This window comes from Mesocricetus auratus, unplaced genomic scaffold, assembly GCF_017639785.1.
Source record: "Mesocricetus auratus isolate SY011 unplaced genomic scaffold, BCM_Maur_2.0 Super-Scaffold_100007, whole genome shotgun sequence".
NCBI lineage: Eukaryota > Metazoa > Chordata > Mammalia > Rodentia > Cricetidae > Mesocricetus > Mesocricetus auratus.
In genome coordinates this window covers 96,926,385-96,939,248 of record NW_024429191.1, presented here as the reverse complement: position 1 = coordinate 96,939,248, position 12,864 = coordinate 96,926,385, and the positions used below count along the sequence as shown (strand labels likewise).

Sequence of the window (12,864 nt, the reverse complement as noted above, 5' to 3'; positions counted from 1 at the left end):
GATTCCCTGCACAGCCCACCCACGGGGTCCTGTGGGACCATGCACCCTATAACGGTACACACAAGGGGCCACTCCGAGTTACATAGCTACCCAGAGATTCTTGGCTCTCTGCACAGTAGTCGAGAATCCTGACCCCAGCCTGACCTTGTGGTGCACCCCTAACAAGCACTCAGGAGAGGCTGAGGCAGGAAGGTTGTGAGTTTGAGGCTAGCCTGCACTGTGTAGCAAATCCCATGTCAGAAAAAGAAAAGGAGACTTCCTCCTTCCAGGAAGCCTCAGTCCCCGTAGCTTCCAGCTGGGCACAGGGACTGTCATCACGCCTCCTATCTTGGGGTCTTTGGTCCAGGTGGTGCTCTGGGTCGGCCTGGGCGTCCTGGTGGTCAGCACACTCACTACCCTGTCTGTGAGCGAAGAAGCCCCTCTGGACTTGGCACAGGAAGCAGCTCGAAGTGGCCGGAGAGATACCGAGGGCGGGATTAAAGCGGAGGCGGCCCGGCTGTCAGGTATATGCAAAGGCCCCATCCCACCTCCCCTGAACCTTCTTGGTGTGAGTGTCCACAGCGTCAACTCAGGGTCATGGTAGTGCTTTCTAGGAGACCCCTTATTTTCACTTCAAGGACTTTGCTTCCCGGTTGGTAGCCTCTGTCCTATGAGTGATGGAGATAGTGGAGGTTCTAGCCTTGGGCCCCACCAACTCCATGACACGAAGGCATGCCCTCTACATTGGAGGCTGGCAGCGTGCCGCCACCCGTGTGTGGGTGACGGGGGATGGCACAGTGCCAGCTTCGGCTCAGGCCTCCATACCTGGCCATTGCGGACACTAGAAGGTACGTAAATTTATGGGTGTTGCCCACATCTGTTTTTTTTTGTTGTTGTTGTTCAGTTTTGAGGATGTAAATTTGAGCCGGTGCCCCCCTTGACAAAACCAGCTAGGATATCTCAGCTTTGTTCTGTTGTTTCAGTTTTCACTCTTGGCATGACAAGTTTGTCACACACTGGCAGACTACCTCAGCAGAGTCTTGGTGGCACTCCAGCACCCCCATCTGTGGCCACACCACAGGGGGAACAGGATGTGTGTCTTTAGAGTGTCACTTTACGTGTGTGTCTGTTTGGGGTAGTTGATGTACCCCCAGGCCTTCCCAGGTATAGCTAGCTGGTAAGGGGAACACAGGGCCAGTTAGCCAGTGAGCTGAGACCCCATGCCTGCCTAGTGGCTGTAAGGTATGGCCATTGTGGTGGATGCTGTCCTGGATAACGGTAATCCTGGGCTTCTGTCTCTGGCAGTGTGGGGTGTCATACATTAGACTACAAGCCAGAGAGTTTGGGTCCAGATTTATGAAACATCTGTCTAACTCTGGCTCTTGGAAAGCAGGGGTAGGCAAAAGCCTCATCCTCCCTGGCAATTTTAGACTGTTATGTAGATGCTGGCCTACTACACATTGTCACCTATCCCTTGGTAGCTACCCCAAGATGCTCTCCTGGGCCTCCTTTTTCATTCAGCCCAGGGCTTGGAAGTAGCTGTGGGTGCTGTCTTTTATCTTCTTGGATTGGCGAAGGGAGAGAAGAGTTCTCCTGTCCCAGCTGCCAGGAATCACGAGGTCACTGGGGGATGCTGGTGGACGCTGGGTCCTCAGAGGATGAGGACGGGATGTTGAGAAGCTGCGGGGTGCTGTGTGTCATGTGGCAGTAGGTTTGGTGGTTTGGACTGGGAAGAAGTCTGCTTGAGGAAGGAGGTGCGCATCCACGCTCTCCCCAGCTAACGAGCCAGTCTGATGCCACGGCCCATGCCACCGGGCAGAGAACAGGTGTTGACGTGGGAACGGCAACAGGAAAAGGAAGGGGTGTGTGGTGGCCTGGTGTGGTTTCTTGCTGAGGGCAGCGAGCACATCATGGCCCTGTGTACCTTGAGGTCATCCAGGCAGAGCCCGGCGCAGTTCTGTCTCGCCGGGCCGGTAATGAGGTTGGTTCTCTCCAGTCCACACCAGGCCCCTGTGACTGCCGTGCTGTGCAGCCGCTCGTCAGAGCCCGCAGCTGCGTCCCATCTCCACAGCATGTACAGGCCGCCTGCTCACCTGTGCTCTCAGAGGCCACATCTGGTTTCCATTTCTTCGCGAGGCTATAACAACACACGTGGCTCCTCTCAGAACCACATGCCGTCTGTTTTTAGCTAGTTCTGTTTTCTAGCCACCCAACCTCTCGCCTAATTGAGGGCTTGCCTCATCTGGGCAGGGCTGGGGCTCAGGGCCTCCTCTGGCTGCCCTGTCAGCTGCACCGTCAGGGTATGAGAGCCTGTTTATTGGTCTCTTTAATGTGGGGCCACAGAATCTGCTTGCTCTGCTGGGAGCCTGGCGTGTGCGGTGACTCGTACCCTCACGCACGGCACATGCGACCATCAGGTGCAGCCCGGGCCCCATGCTTGGCCTTCTGAACCTTTGGTGGGCCTGGCTGAGTCCCTGTGAAAGCTCAAAAAGACAATTATCCATTTAAAAAGTCTAATTAGGCCAATCGTCTCTGTGCCCGATGGTTCTCTAGATGGTCTTGGGGACGGATTTGGGTTGTGTGTTGTTCCGGCTCCTTCTCTGAATACTGCTGCTGTGTTCTGTTGCTCCCTTCCTCCAGCTTACCTTGTGCACCATGGGGCAGCCCAGCTCAAGCCTGTGCCCCAGCCCCCTCCCGCCTGCAGCATGGAGGCAGCTGTGGGGAGCAGGGTTAGGGGTACATGCTGTGCAGCCATGGGGTTCTACGGGTGCAGGGCACAGGTGACTTGAGGAGCCTCCAGTGGGTAGACCTTCCCCCTGTCTTGTCTTCGCCCCCTCCCTGGGACCGTCATGGTTTCTGTTGCTGCCTTACCTTGGCCACTCTTCCCGCAGCAGCAACAGGCCCTAGCCACTTTGATAGTGTCCAGGAGAGACCCTGATGCTATATGCTCCTCCCCTCGGCTGACTCCTTGACAGGGGCTTCTGTCACCTCTCCCTTGTGCCTTGTGGAGGTTTTAAAGGTTCTCTGTGTCACGTGCTTCTTGCTCCTACTCTAACCTTGTTCAGTTTTTCTGCTGGTGTGCCGGGAGCTAGCAGTGTGCTCATTTCACGGGCTTCCCTGGGGAGAAGGTATTGGTGGGTTAGAGGGACTCCTCTCGTAGCTGCTGGCCGGTGTCAAGTCTGAGTGCACGGGGCTGTGGTGTGGCTCCAGAGGTGCAGCACTGACTCTCCCTGGTCACCCACCACACACACCGGCTTGAGGAGGACCCAAGAAAGAAGAGCAAGGGAGGCTTGCTTGCTGATGTCAAGGTTCCACTGTGCTGGTCGGGGCCAGCAGCCCAGCCCTCCAGCTCCCAGGAGGGGAAGGTGAGCTATGGAGCCCTTCAGCTAAGGCCAGACGATTGGGTTGTAAGTCAGACCTCAGCAAGTGACATTTTCCTCACTAAAACCTGGAGAACAAAGCAGAAGCTCCCTGGAGCAGGGTCTGGCTTTCAGAAAAGTGTTAGGCCATTTCTCTTCCTTCCTCCCTGGGGACAGCCCCTACGGGTGGGGCTGTTCGCTCCACCAGGGGCTCGTCCATAGGCCACGGTGTTTTAGCATCTGGGCTGGATGCCAGCATCCAGGGGCGAACATTCCCATCTCTGCCGACAAGAAGACATCCAGGGAGAGCAAGTGAGGCCGGTGGGCAGCAGGGCTGCCGTCCAGCTCCTAACTGTCCTGAGAGGTGGAAGCGGCCTCAAGCCCAGCAGTCAGGTGGACTGGAGGAGCTTGTCTCCAAGAGGGCTGGAGGACAAGGGATGGGTGGACGAGGGGAGGCCATACAGCCTATAGCAGGAGGCCGGCGTCTCACCGACTGAAGGAGGAAAGGACGCTCTTGAGGGAGCTGCCACCTGCTCTCTGTGAGGCGAGACTCCTATCTGACCCCTAGGGAAGAGCTGCAGCAGCCGAGCGTGCGGCCTGTCACCTCATTGGTCCATTCCTGTGTGTGGGAGAAGCCCAGGGCCTTGCCGGAATGTGACGGCAAGTAGCGACCGTAGGAAGCCCAAATATCGGTCTTTGCCATCAGCAGGTCAGGTGACTACAGGGAATAGAATGCGTGAGGGGTCTGGTGGCCAGGGTGTCGCCACCCCATTGAACACTGGGGCGCATCCTTGGAGTCACACCGGGCCTTTGCTTCTTAGCTGTCAGTTGCCTGTCGCCAGTGCACTGTCTTCACCCGTGGTCACCTTGAAGTTGGAAGCAGATCGCACGGGGGCTCTGATGGCTGCCAGCTTTGAGGGTTGATGTTTTGTTGTGGCCATGGCCGTTGTCAGTATCCACCCCTGGTGGAGGTCATGTCCACTGCTGGTGGGGCTTGGCTGCTGGTACTGCAGGCTAGAAGGCCTTCGAAGCCCCTGGCTGTCAGTCAGACAGGCATGGCCTCCCAGAGGAGCTTCAGGGCAGCTGCAGGTCATTCACACCCTGTGCTGCCTCGTGGAGCTTCCCCAGGACCCCAGACAGTGAGCAGCAGGGTGCCCCTCACCACTCAGGGTAGACCATGCTTTGGACAGGAGAGCTTCTGTTTCATTCTCCCCCTCGGCTTATGGGTGCATCTTACTTGTGCCAGGGGTTACCATGTGATGGAGACTGGTTCATTCCATCTGCCCGGGCCACTTGGTAGCACAGGGGAGCCCAGGCTGCTCCCTGAGAACCAGTGAGTTCCTTGCCCGTTGAGAAGGTGCGACTAGCTGGGTGGTGGCGGCGCACACCTTTAATCCCAGAACTTGGGGGGCAGAGGCAGGTTGGTCTTTGAGTTTGAGGCTAGCCTGGTCTACAGAGAAACTCTATCTTGAAAACAATAAAAAACCAGTCATCTCTTCTCAGAGGCCCAAAACAATCCCTGCCACTTTGACCTGGTGCTGGGAAAGACAAGGTGCCCTAGGGTCAGGAATCCAAGGGACTCTGCGTTTCTGTGTGTGTGGTGGGGGCGGGGGGAGTGTGCGTGTGCGTGTGTGTGCATAATGACCTGTCACAATAGCAGATGTGATAGGGTCACCTCCCTTGGAAGAGTACAATGAGGAAAGCCATCCTTGTTTAATCAGCCTTGTATGGCCAAACTGACATTTGAGTTTAGGGAGCAGAACAGAGAACTGTGTACAAGTGACCACATGTTTTCTGAGCTGGACATGCTAAACAACCCTGCTTTTCTTTGTTTTCCTAGACAGGGTCACTCTGTAGACCAGGCTGGCCTCGAACTCACAGAGATCCTCCTGCCTCTGCCTCCTGAGTGCTGGGATTAAAGGCGTGCACCACCACTGCCAGCGTGTTTTGTTTTTTGTAGCCCAGGCTGGCCTCAAACTCTGTGTAGCTGAGGATGGCCTTGAATTTATAATGTTCCTGAGTCCAACTCCAAAGTGCTAGGATGATGCTGTACCTGGTTTATGCCCTGCTGAGACAGAACCCTGACCAGGGCCTGTGCATGCTCCCAACTGAGCTAGATCCACAGCTCTCAAAGGTAGTCTTCTCCAGTTCTGTGGGCATGTGAAGGGCAGCTTTGGTAGCCTCTCTTTTTGTTCTCACCCTGTGGTGTGAATTTCCTTTACCAGCAGAAAGAGGTTGACAGGCCTTCCCAACCACATCCAGTGTACTCTTTTCTTCAAAGACCTCAGTCTAAACCTTAGGGCAAGCAGTTTGGTGCCTGCTGGGAGACACTAAGGACATTGCTTGGCTGTGTGCTCATACTGCCACCTGGTGGTTGTGGACAAGTATTGCATAGAGTGGCCATCTGCCTATAGTTATAAATTGAATTTTGACTTTTTTTTTATTATGAATGAAAAAAAAACTTTTCTTTGCTGCTTATCTGATAATAATGATTGAACGGGAGGAAACTCACCTCCACTCTGCCATTTGGCTTTGCTGTGTGGCCCTGACCTTAGGAGAATGGCCCAGCCTGTACTGGTTGCTGGCGGCTCACTGTGCTATGCTTGCAGTCCAGGATCCTGTCATGGTTGTTGCTGAGAATAGCCAGGAGAAGCCAAAGCCACCGGAGGACACAGAGGCACTGGAGCAGGCCCAGATCAAGGGTCCTGTAGAGGTGCCTGGAGGGGAGGCCCCTAAGGAGAAGCAAGAGGCCGCGCAGCTGGACCGCCCCGGTCAGGGTAAGCGGCTGGGTGGCACTGGCTGCCTGACGGAGAAAGGATCCTGCAGCGCTGTGCAGGAAGGGCTTGCGTGGCTCCCTCAGCCCAGACCCGTGCTCTGCCTTGCGCTCAGCCAAGGCAACTGTCCACTGCCCTTCCTCTCGCAGCATTAGCATTCCAGGAAGCTTGCCAGTCCTCAGATGGCTGTGGAGGGATCTGAGGCAGTGACCCATGTCAACACTGCTGGGAGCCAAGAGGCCAGTTCAGATTCCCTGGGAAGGTAAAGCGGGGCCTCTTTTCAGCCTGACCTTACGCTGTCCTTGTGTCCTTCCAGGCATTGCTGTCCCCGTGGGCGAGGCCCACCGCCATGAGCCTCCCGTTCCTCATGACAAAGTGGTGGTGGATGAAGGCCAAGACCAGGAAGGGCCAGAGGAGAAAAAGCCACCTCCCAGGCTCACAGCTGAAGGAGACCCTGGGGACAGGGGACAGGTGGCACCACCTGCACCCGAGTCAGAGAGGAAGCAGGAACCTGAGAGGGGGGAGGAAGGGAAGAGACCCGAGCAAGCCCTGGTTGTGAGGGAAGCTGAACATCCCCAGAAGGTTCCAGAAGCAAATGGCCAGCCACCTGTCCAGCCCAGGAAGGAAGAGTTGAGACCAGACAATGGAGATCTGCATCCGGTCCCCCAGTCCAGGCTCTCGGTGGCAGGTGATGGCAAAGAGGCTGCACAGGAGCCTGGAGGGGTCCAGGGGAAGCCGGTGGAAGTTGACCTGGAGAGCCACGAGGGTGAGTGTCAGCCTCCTGGGAGGCTTGGGGAAGCTCCTTTGCTCTCTCATTTCACGAGATTAGCATGTGAATGTGGCAGCCCCTTCCGCAGCTGGTGAGCAGAGAAGAGCCCGGTGGCTTGACAGCTTCTATAATATCTGTCACGCAGTTGTTTGCCAGACCTCTAAATGTCAGGTGCCATGCTGTTCTCGTGTGTCTGGGCGCTCACGGGGGGACAGTGCAGGAACGCTTGACAGGTAACACATTGTTAAGTGCCCGTCTAAGAGCCGGTTAGGACGGTGCGTGCATTTTAATTGGTGAAGGTAGTTAACATTGGCTCGCTGCCATCAGCCTGTGAGATTGTTAAATATTTTTTTTATTACTTCCCTGGTAATCATCAGGTTGAATATAAACTGTACTAGGGGGTGGCTAGCTATGGAGTCATTTTAGGAAACACCTGCCAGCCCCTCACCCCACCCCTGGCTTTTTGACTTTTCAACAAACCAGCTGAGAGTCTCCCTGTGTGCAGGTGGGAAGGCGGAGCTCCCTGCACAAAGGCCAGAGCCTGCAGAGGAGAGGGAGCCGAAGGAGGCTGAGAAACCAGGTGGAGACCAGGCGGGGAGCAAGCTGGAAGGTGAGGCTGCCGTCGCCCCTCAGAAGGAGCCCCGGAATGAGGTTGGCTGGGCTGGGTGCTCCCGGATCCCTCCTGCTCCACAATTTCTGGTCCTTGGCTTTTATGCCAAGGAAGCACCTTCAGCAACCCCGTGCTGTTTCCCATCGGTAGTTTCCCTCTGACACCTCTCGAGGGACGTTTTTATCTCCCCTTTTTCCCCTTAAAAAAAAGTGTCACATAGTTACATGGCTTTTACTTACCATTCTTATTTCATCTTAAAGCATGTATGCTGCTGTTTCCCCTACTCAGGGTGTGCAAAGCCAGCTAGGAGTGTGGCCTTAGGACACCAGTGTGAAGACTCACCCGAAAGCTGTGCCTTAGTGGTCAGCAGCACGCCCTGTGTCCTTGTCACACCCAAAGTCCAGGCCCACGCTGGCATTTGAAGTTTGCTATGGCTGGCTTGCCCCGAGTTCTCTAAACTTTCATGTCCGTTTTGACTTTCTGTGGTGGATCCAGTGGTATCTGTGTATGGAGAAGGTGGTGGTGGCCCTCCCAGGAGCCCTCCAGTGACCACTCACTTGGGTGTTTTGGTGAATCTCCATGTCAAGACAAAGCCCACCTGAAGTGTGACCCCTGGTCTGGTGTAAGGAGCAGGCAGTGGGCTGCTTGGCTCTTCTGGGCCAAACTCCCAGGACTGCCTAGGACATGTCTGAACCAGGCCTGCCTTGCATGTTTATACCCCACCTCTAAGTGGGTGTGGAAAGATCCAGGGTTTGCTTCTCACTCAGCTCTGAAGGCCAGACTTAAGTAGCTGCCCGGCAACTGAGCTGAGATGGGGCTGCTCCAGGCTGACCGTCTCAGTGCAGGCCTGCAAGGCAGAGCTCAGAGGTCCCTTCTGCTTCGCTGGCGCTTACAGATTGCTGGGGAGACTCCCCGCACTTGCTGTTCCTCTCTGGTTTTAGTCTGACTACATTTGTTGGTTCCACTTTCTGTGATCTGTCACTTAAACATGTCTGACTCTTTTGTTTTTTCTTTCTGAAGAAGAGACTTTTCATTATTCCCTATTGTGCCTCTCTTCCAAATGCCTCTCAATGGGATGGACAGCTGAGATTAAAAAACTAGTAGCAGGTATGGCTCAGGACTGTGTTGCAAGAGAAGCATGTGTGTGGAGGCCCCGACAGTGTGGGAACGGCTCCCTGGTGGCACACTCCACCTGTGAGGGCCCTGCATGAATACGTGTCAGTCCCGAGGAGTGCACCCCTCCAGATGCAGCAGAACCCCAGGCGGCATCTGTGGCCCTCCAGACCCCTCTTCCTTTCAACTGTAGTTCTCCTCGGCCCCTGTGGCCTTGTCCTCAGAGGACAGCCGAATGGTGTCCATAAGTAACTTAAGGTAACACCTGAGCTAGGGACAGGGTTGGGGCTGCATGTACCTGCTGATGCTGTGTGTGGCTTGCGTCCATTTATCCCACTGTGTCTGGTGTGGGGGTTTCCATCCCATCTGTACACCTGGTCCTGGTCGGTTCTGGCTGGGAAAAGCCAGTCACCGTGCTGTCTCCCTTTTGCCACGTGGGACTTTAGCAGGACATGACACCTTTCTTTCTCTCCCAGAACCAGTCAGCTAGTCTGCTGAGGAACACGTGAAACACGGGGCCTGCTATCTCAGAACCTTGCTTTTAGCGGCTGGGAAGTGCCAGCAATGTGTATAACTTTGTCTTTATACAGCTGGTAGATATGTGATCATACAGTCAGGGTGAGGCGTGGCCTGTTGGGGAGAGTGCTTGAGCTTTTCCGTGCCAAGGGAAAAGAAAGAGCCCTGTGTTGTGGAGCCTTTCCTCCCAAGCCAGTGTCTGAACCTTCGGCATCGGCAAGAGGGACCGCTGTCTCCCTTTAGGTCGACTCTGTTCTCTTCATAGTGGGCCCCAGTGTCCTCTCCACTGTCCAGCTTGCCCTTCTCTCCTTGCGTTGGCTCCTGAGGAGGCCCTAGGGTGTGTTAAGGGGATTCATCACTGCCCCTGGAAGGACACTGACTGTGAACTTCCTCAGCTAGCTGCTGGTGTGGAGCCTGTGCGCGTGCCCTGCATCTGGGAGCTATGTAGCCCTGGCTGCCCTCTAACTCACAGAGATCCGCTTGTCTATATCTTTTGTGTGCTAGGTCAAAGGTGTGTTCCATCCCCTACACAAGACGGTTTCTATGCTGTGACACCCGGTCCTTCACCCATCATCTTCTAAAGATGTCTAATTTAACAATGTAGGGCTGAAACAGTGAACTTGCCTTGGCTGCTTGCTGTGGATAACTGGCCCAGTGCTGAAGTGCTTGTAGTCAAAGCCAGCAGCACCAGCTGCACGTGTGGGTGAGACTGGGCCGTACCCTACCAGTGTCACCTGGATGGGAAACATCAAATTTGCATAGGAAGGCCTTCATCTTCCCTGTGCTGGTCTGTGGCTTGTCCCTCTTTACCGCCTACCCCTGTCGATGAGATGGAGCTCTCTTCCTTCCTGCGACAGGTTCTCACGTCCACTTGAAGACTTCTTTTGTTTTTAAGATTCTCTTCATCTTGGAAGAAATTTTCCTAAAATATTTAAACTTTAGCCAGGCAGTGGTGGCGCACACCTTTTAATCCCAGCACTCAGGAGGTAGAGGTAGGTGGGTCTCTGTGAGTTGGAGACCAGCCTGCTCTACAAGAGCTAGTTCCAGGACATTAAAACTTTTTTTTTAAAGGTTTTAGGTTTTATTTTCTCTTGTGTTAGCCCTAGAACAACTATGTGAGGTAGTAGGGGAGAATCACCCAGCTTAGTGAACCTCTAACTTTCTGGTACATTCCTTTAATTTTTGTCTGCACGTGCACTTTCAGCCACCACAGACAGGGAACTTGGATCTGCCATTGTGTCTGAACACTGAGGGCGAGAGTAAAAGCAGGCAGCGCTGTTGCTGGCCAGGAAGGCTGCCTGGAGGCTCATCCTGGCGAGGGCTTATCCCGCTCGCTGTGGCTCAGTCCGTGCCTCCCTGCCGTGCCAGTGGGAGGGGTGACACAGGGAGCAGGGTCGCTGATACAGGCGTGGCAGGGCCAGTTCCCCCGGGGGTCACTCTGCATTGCAAGGCCGCCCTCTGTGGAGGGCACCTGACTGTGTGTGTCGCCGCCAGAAGCCGGGAGGGCAGAGATGCTGGACCACGCAGTGCTGCTGCAGGTGATCAAAGAGCAGCAGGTGCAGCAGAAGCGCCTCCTGGACCAGCAGGAGAAGCTGCTGGCCGTGATCGAGGAGCAGCACAAGGAGATCCGGCAGCAGCGGCAGGACGGCGAGGACGACAAGGCTAAGCCAGGTAGGGCGAGCCCCGGGGGCCTGGGGCTAGATCTCAGACTTGGTGGCCAGAAGCGTGGGGGGAATTTATGTCTTTTATTATGTACGTATGTGTAGGCTAGGAGAGGATTCAGATCCCCTAGATCTGGAGTTATAGACCACTGGGAACGTAGCGCTGGTCTTTAGCAAGAACAGCAAGCTTACTTTTGTTTTTCAAGACAAGATTTTCCTGTGTAGCTTTGGAGGCTGTCCTGGAACTTACTCAGTAGACCAAAAGAGATCCGCCTGCCTCTGCCTCCCGAGTGCTGGGATAAAGGCGTGCGCCACCACTGCTGGCCATTAAAGCACTCTTCACTGCAAAGCCATCTCTCCAACTCTTAGTGATTCTTCACTGCTTGAAAGTTTCTTTTCAGTCAGTGCATCAGAAGCTTGTGTTCATAATTCTCTGGCCAAACTGATGTCCACCTTCATTTGCAGCAGACGTGCAGCCAGAGCCTGGGATGGCCGTACTCAAAGGACAGGAGGAGGCGGCCCGGGATGAGCATGCCGGGGAGACAGTAGAAGGTGGCCCTCCACAGCCTGTGCAGCCTGGGCCTGGAGCTCCTAGGGGTCGCCCTGCTCCACCCCAAGAGATGGGCCAGCAACCCCTGGAGGAAGCCAAGGCAGAGCCAGGCAGAGACCTTGCTGACCCTCCTGCCGGTGGCTCTGACACAGGGCCCCAAGGGGCCCAGACTAAACTGGGAGAGGACCAGAAGGGCGCTGCACTCAAGGTGGCTGCAGCTATGAGGGACCTGGTCCCCAGGGACTTGGAACCAGCACCCAAGCCAGACTCTGCTGGGGCACCACCCAAGAGTCCAGAGAAGCAGTTTGCAGAGGAAGGCGCCAGGCAGCACCTAGATGCCTTTGGTGGAGGCTCCCAAGAAAGGAAGGAAACTGCAAAGGAAGCAATGGCCATTGGTGCCGCTATTCCAAAGGAGCCTGCCCAGTCCTTGGCAGGGGCAGAGGCTGAGGACTCTCGCACGAAGTCCAGGCAATCAGGACCCACCATGGTCCCGGCTAGGCCAGCAGATACAGGCTTCCAGCCCCAGGCCAGGTTTCAGCCAGAGCCCCAGATCATCCCTGACAAAGGTCAGGATTCTCCCCCAGAGGTAAGAAGTGAGGACCCCCGAGGGGTTCGCATACCTCCTGAGGAGCAGCACAGAGGAAATGGGGGTGCTGCCATCGAGGAGCCCGAGAAGAGGCCAGATCCTGATTCTGGGCCGAGACTAGCTGTGCCTGGGGCTCAGAAGCAAGAGAATGCCAAACCCAACCGAGACCTGAAAGTGCAGGCTGGCTCTGACCTGCGGAGGAGACGGCGGGATCTGGCCTCTCCTCCAGAGCAGGAGCTGGCTCCGAAGGACGGAGTCATCATCAACTTTAACTCCCTGCCTAATGTACAGGTGAATGATCTCCGCAGTGCCCTGGACGCCCAGCTCCGTCAGGCTGCGGGGGCTGCGGTACAGGTGGTGCACAGTCGGCAAATTAGACAGTTGCCTGGATATCTAGAGGAAGCGTGAGAGCCAGACATTGAACAGCAGCTGGTGTTCCCTAGCGACACCCTGATTGGAGGCCACGCTCTTACGTCCCCAGGGGTTGGCATCTAAGCCCCTCATGATGAGCTGGGAGCGTGTAGCCCCAGACATCTTGTCACTCTGTGGTATCACTTGCCGCAAGGCTTTGCCAAGGCACCCACTGGCCCAAGTGTGGTTTGGGCCTTGAGCCAGCCCAGGAAAGGCAGTGCTGGGGTTGGACTCCGCTGCTCTGTGGCAGCGCTTGTCTGTCCAGCACCGACAGAGACAGCAGGGCACAGTCCTCATCTAACCCGCAGCCTGCCACAGCCGGATTCCACGCTGACTTGATTGTCCCATGTTCTCCATGTGTGGCAGACCTGCAGTAGGCATCTGTGTCCCCATCCCGTCCCGTCACCCCATCAGGCCCCGGGTTGGGTATGTCTTGACTTGGGTTGGGGAAGGAGGTACATGATCCTCCTGGTTTCCCGTCATCCACATTCTTTGAAATTGATTATGAAACACAAAATAAAACACCACTAACATTT

General features: G+C 55.5%; 1 protein-coding gene across 8 annotated transcripts in view; it reads left to right on the top strand.

The window, feature by feature from the left end:
• The window catches only part of Slc38a10 (solute carrier family 38 member 10), a 52,648-nt gene extending 39,784 nt beyond the window's left edge, over window positions 1-12,864 (top strand). For 2 of the 8 annotated variants that reach the window (XM_005069821.4, XM_040750168.1), the window contains 7 exons: window positions 347-503; window positions 5,948-6,115; window positions 6,429-6,878; window positions 7,387-7,491; window positions 8,575-8,598; window positions 10,615-10,791; window positions 11,247-12,864. In XM_005069821.4, coding sequence (XP_005069878.1) covers window positions 347-503; window positions 5,948-6,115; window positions 6,429-6,878; window positions 7,387-7,491; window positions 8,575-8,598; window positions 10,615-10,791; window positions 11,247-12,325 — 2,160 coding nt within the window. In that variant the 3' untranslated portion in view covers window positions 12,326-12,864. The remainder of the gene's footprint in view (window positions 1-346; window positions 504-5,947; window positions 6,116-6,428; window positions 6,879-7,386; window positions 7,492-8,574; window positions 8,599-10,614; window positions 10,792-11,246) is intronic. The other 6 variants (XM_040750166.1, XM_005069822.3, XM_013113314.3 and 3 more) reach the window with 6 other exon arrangements.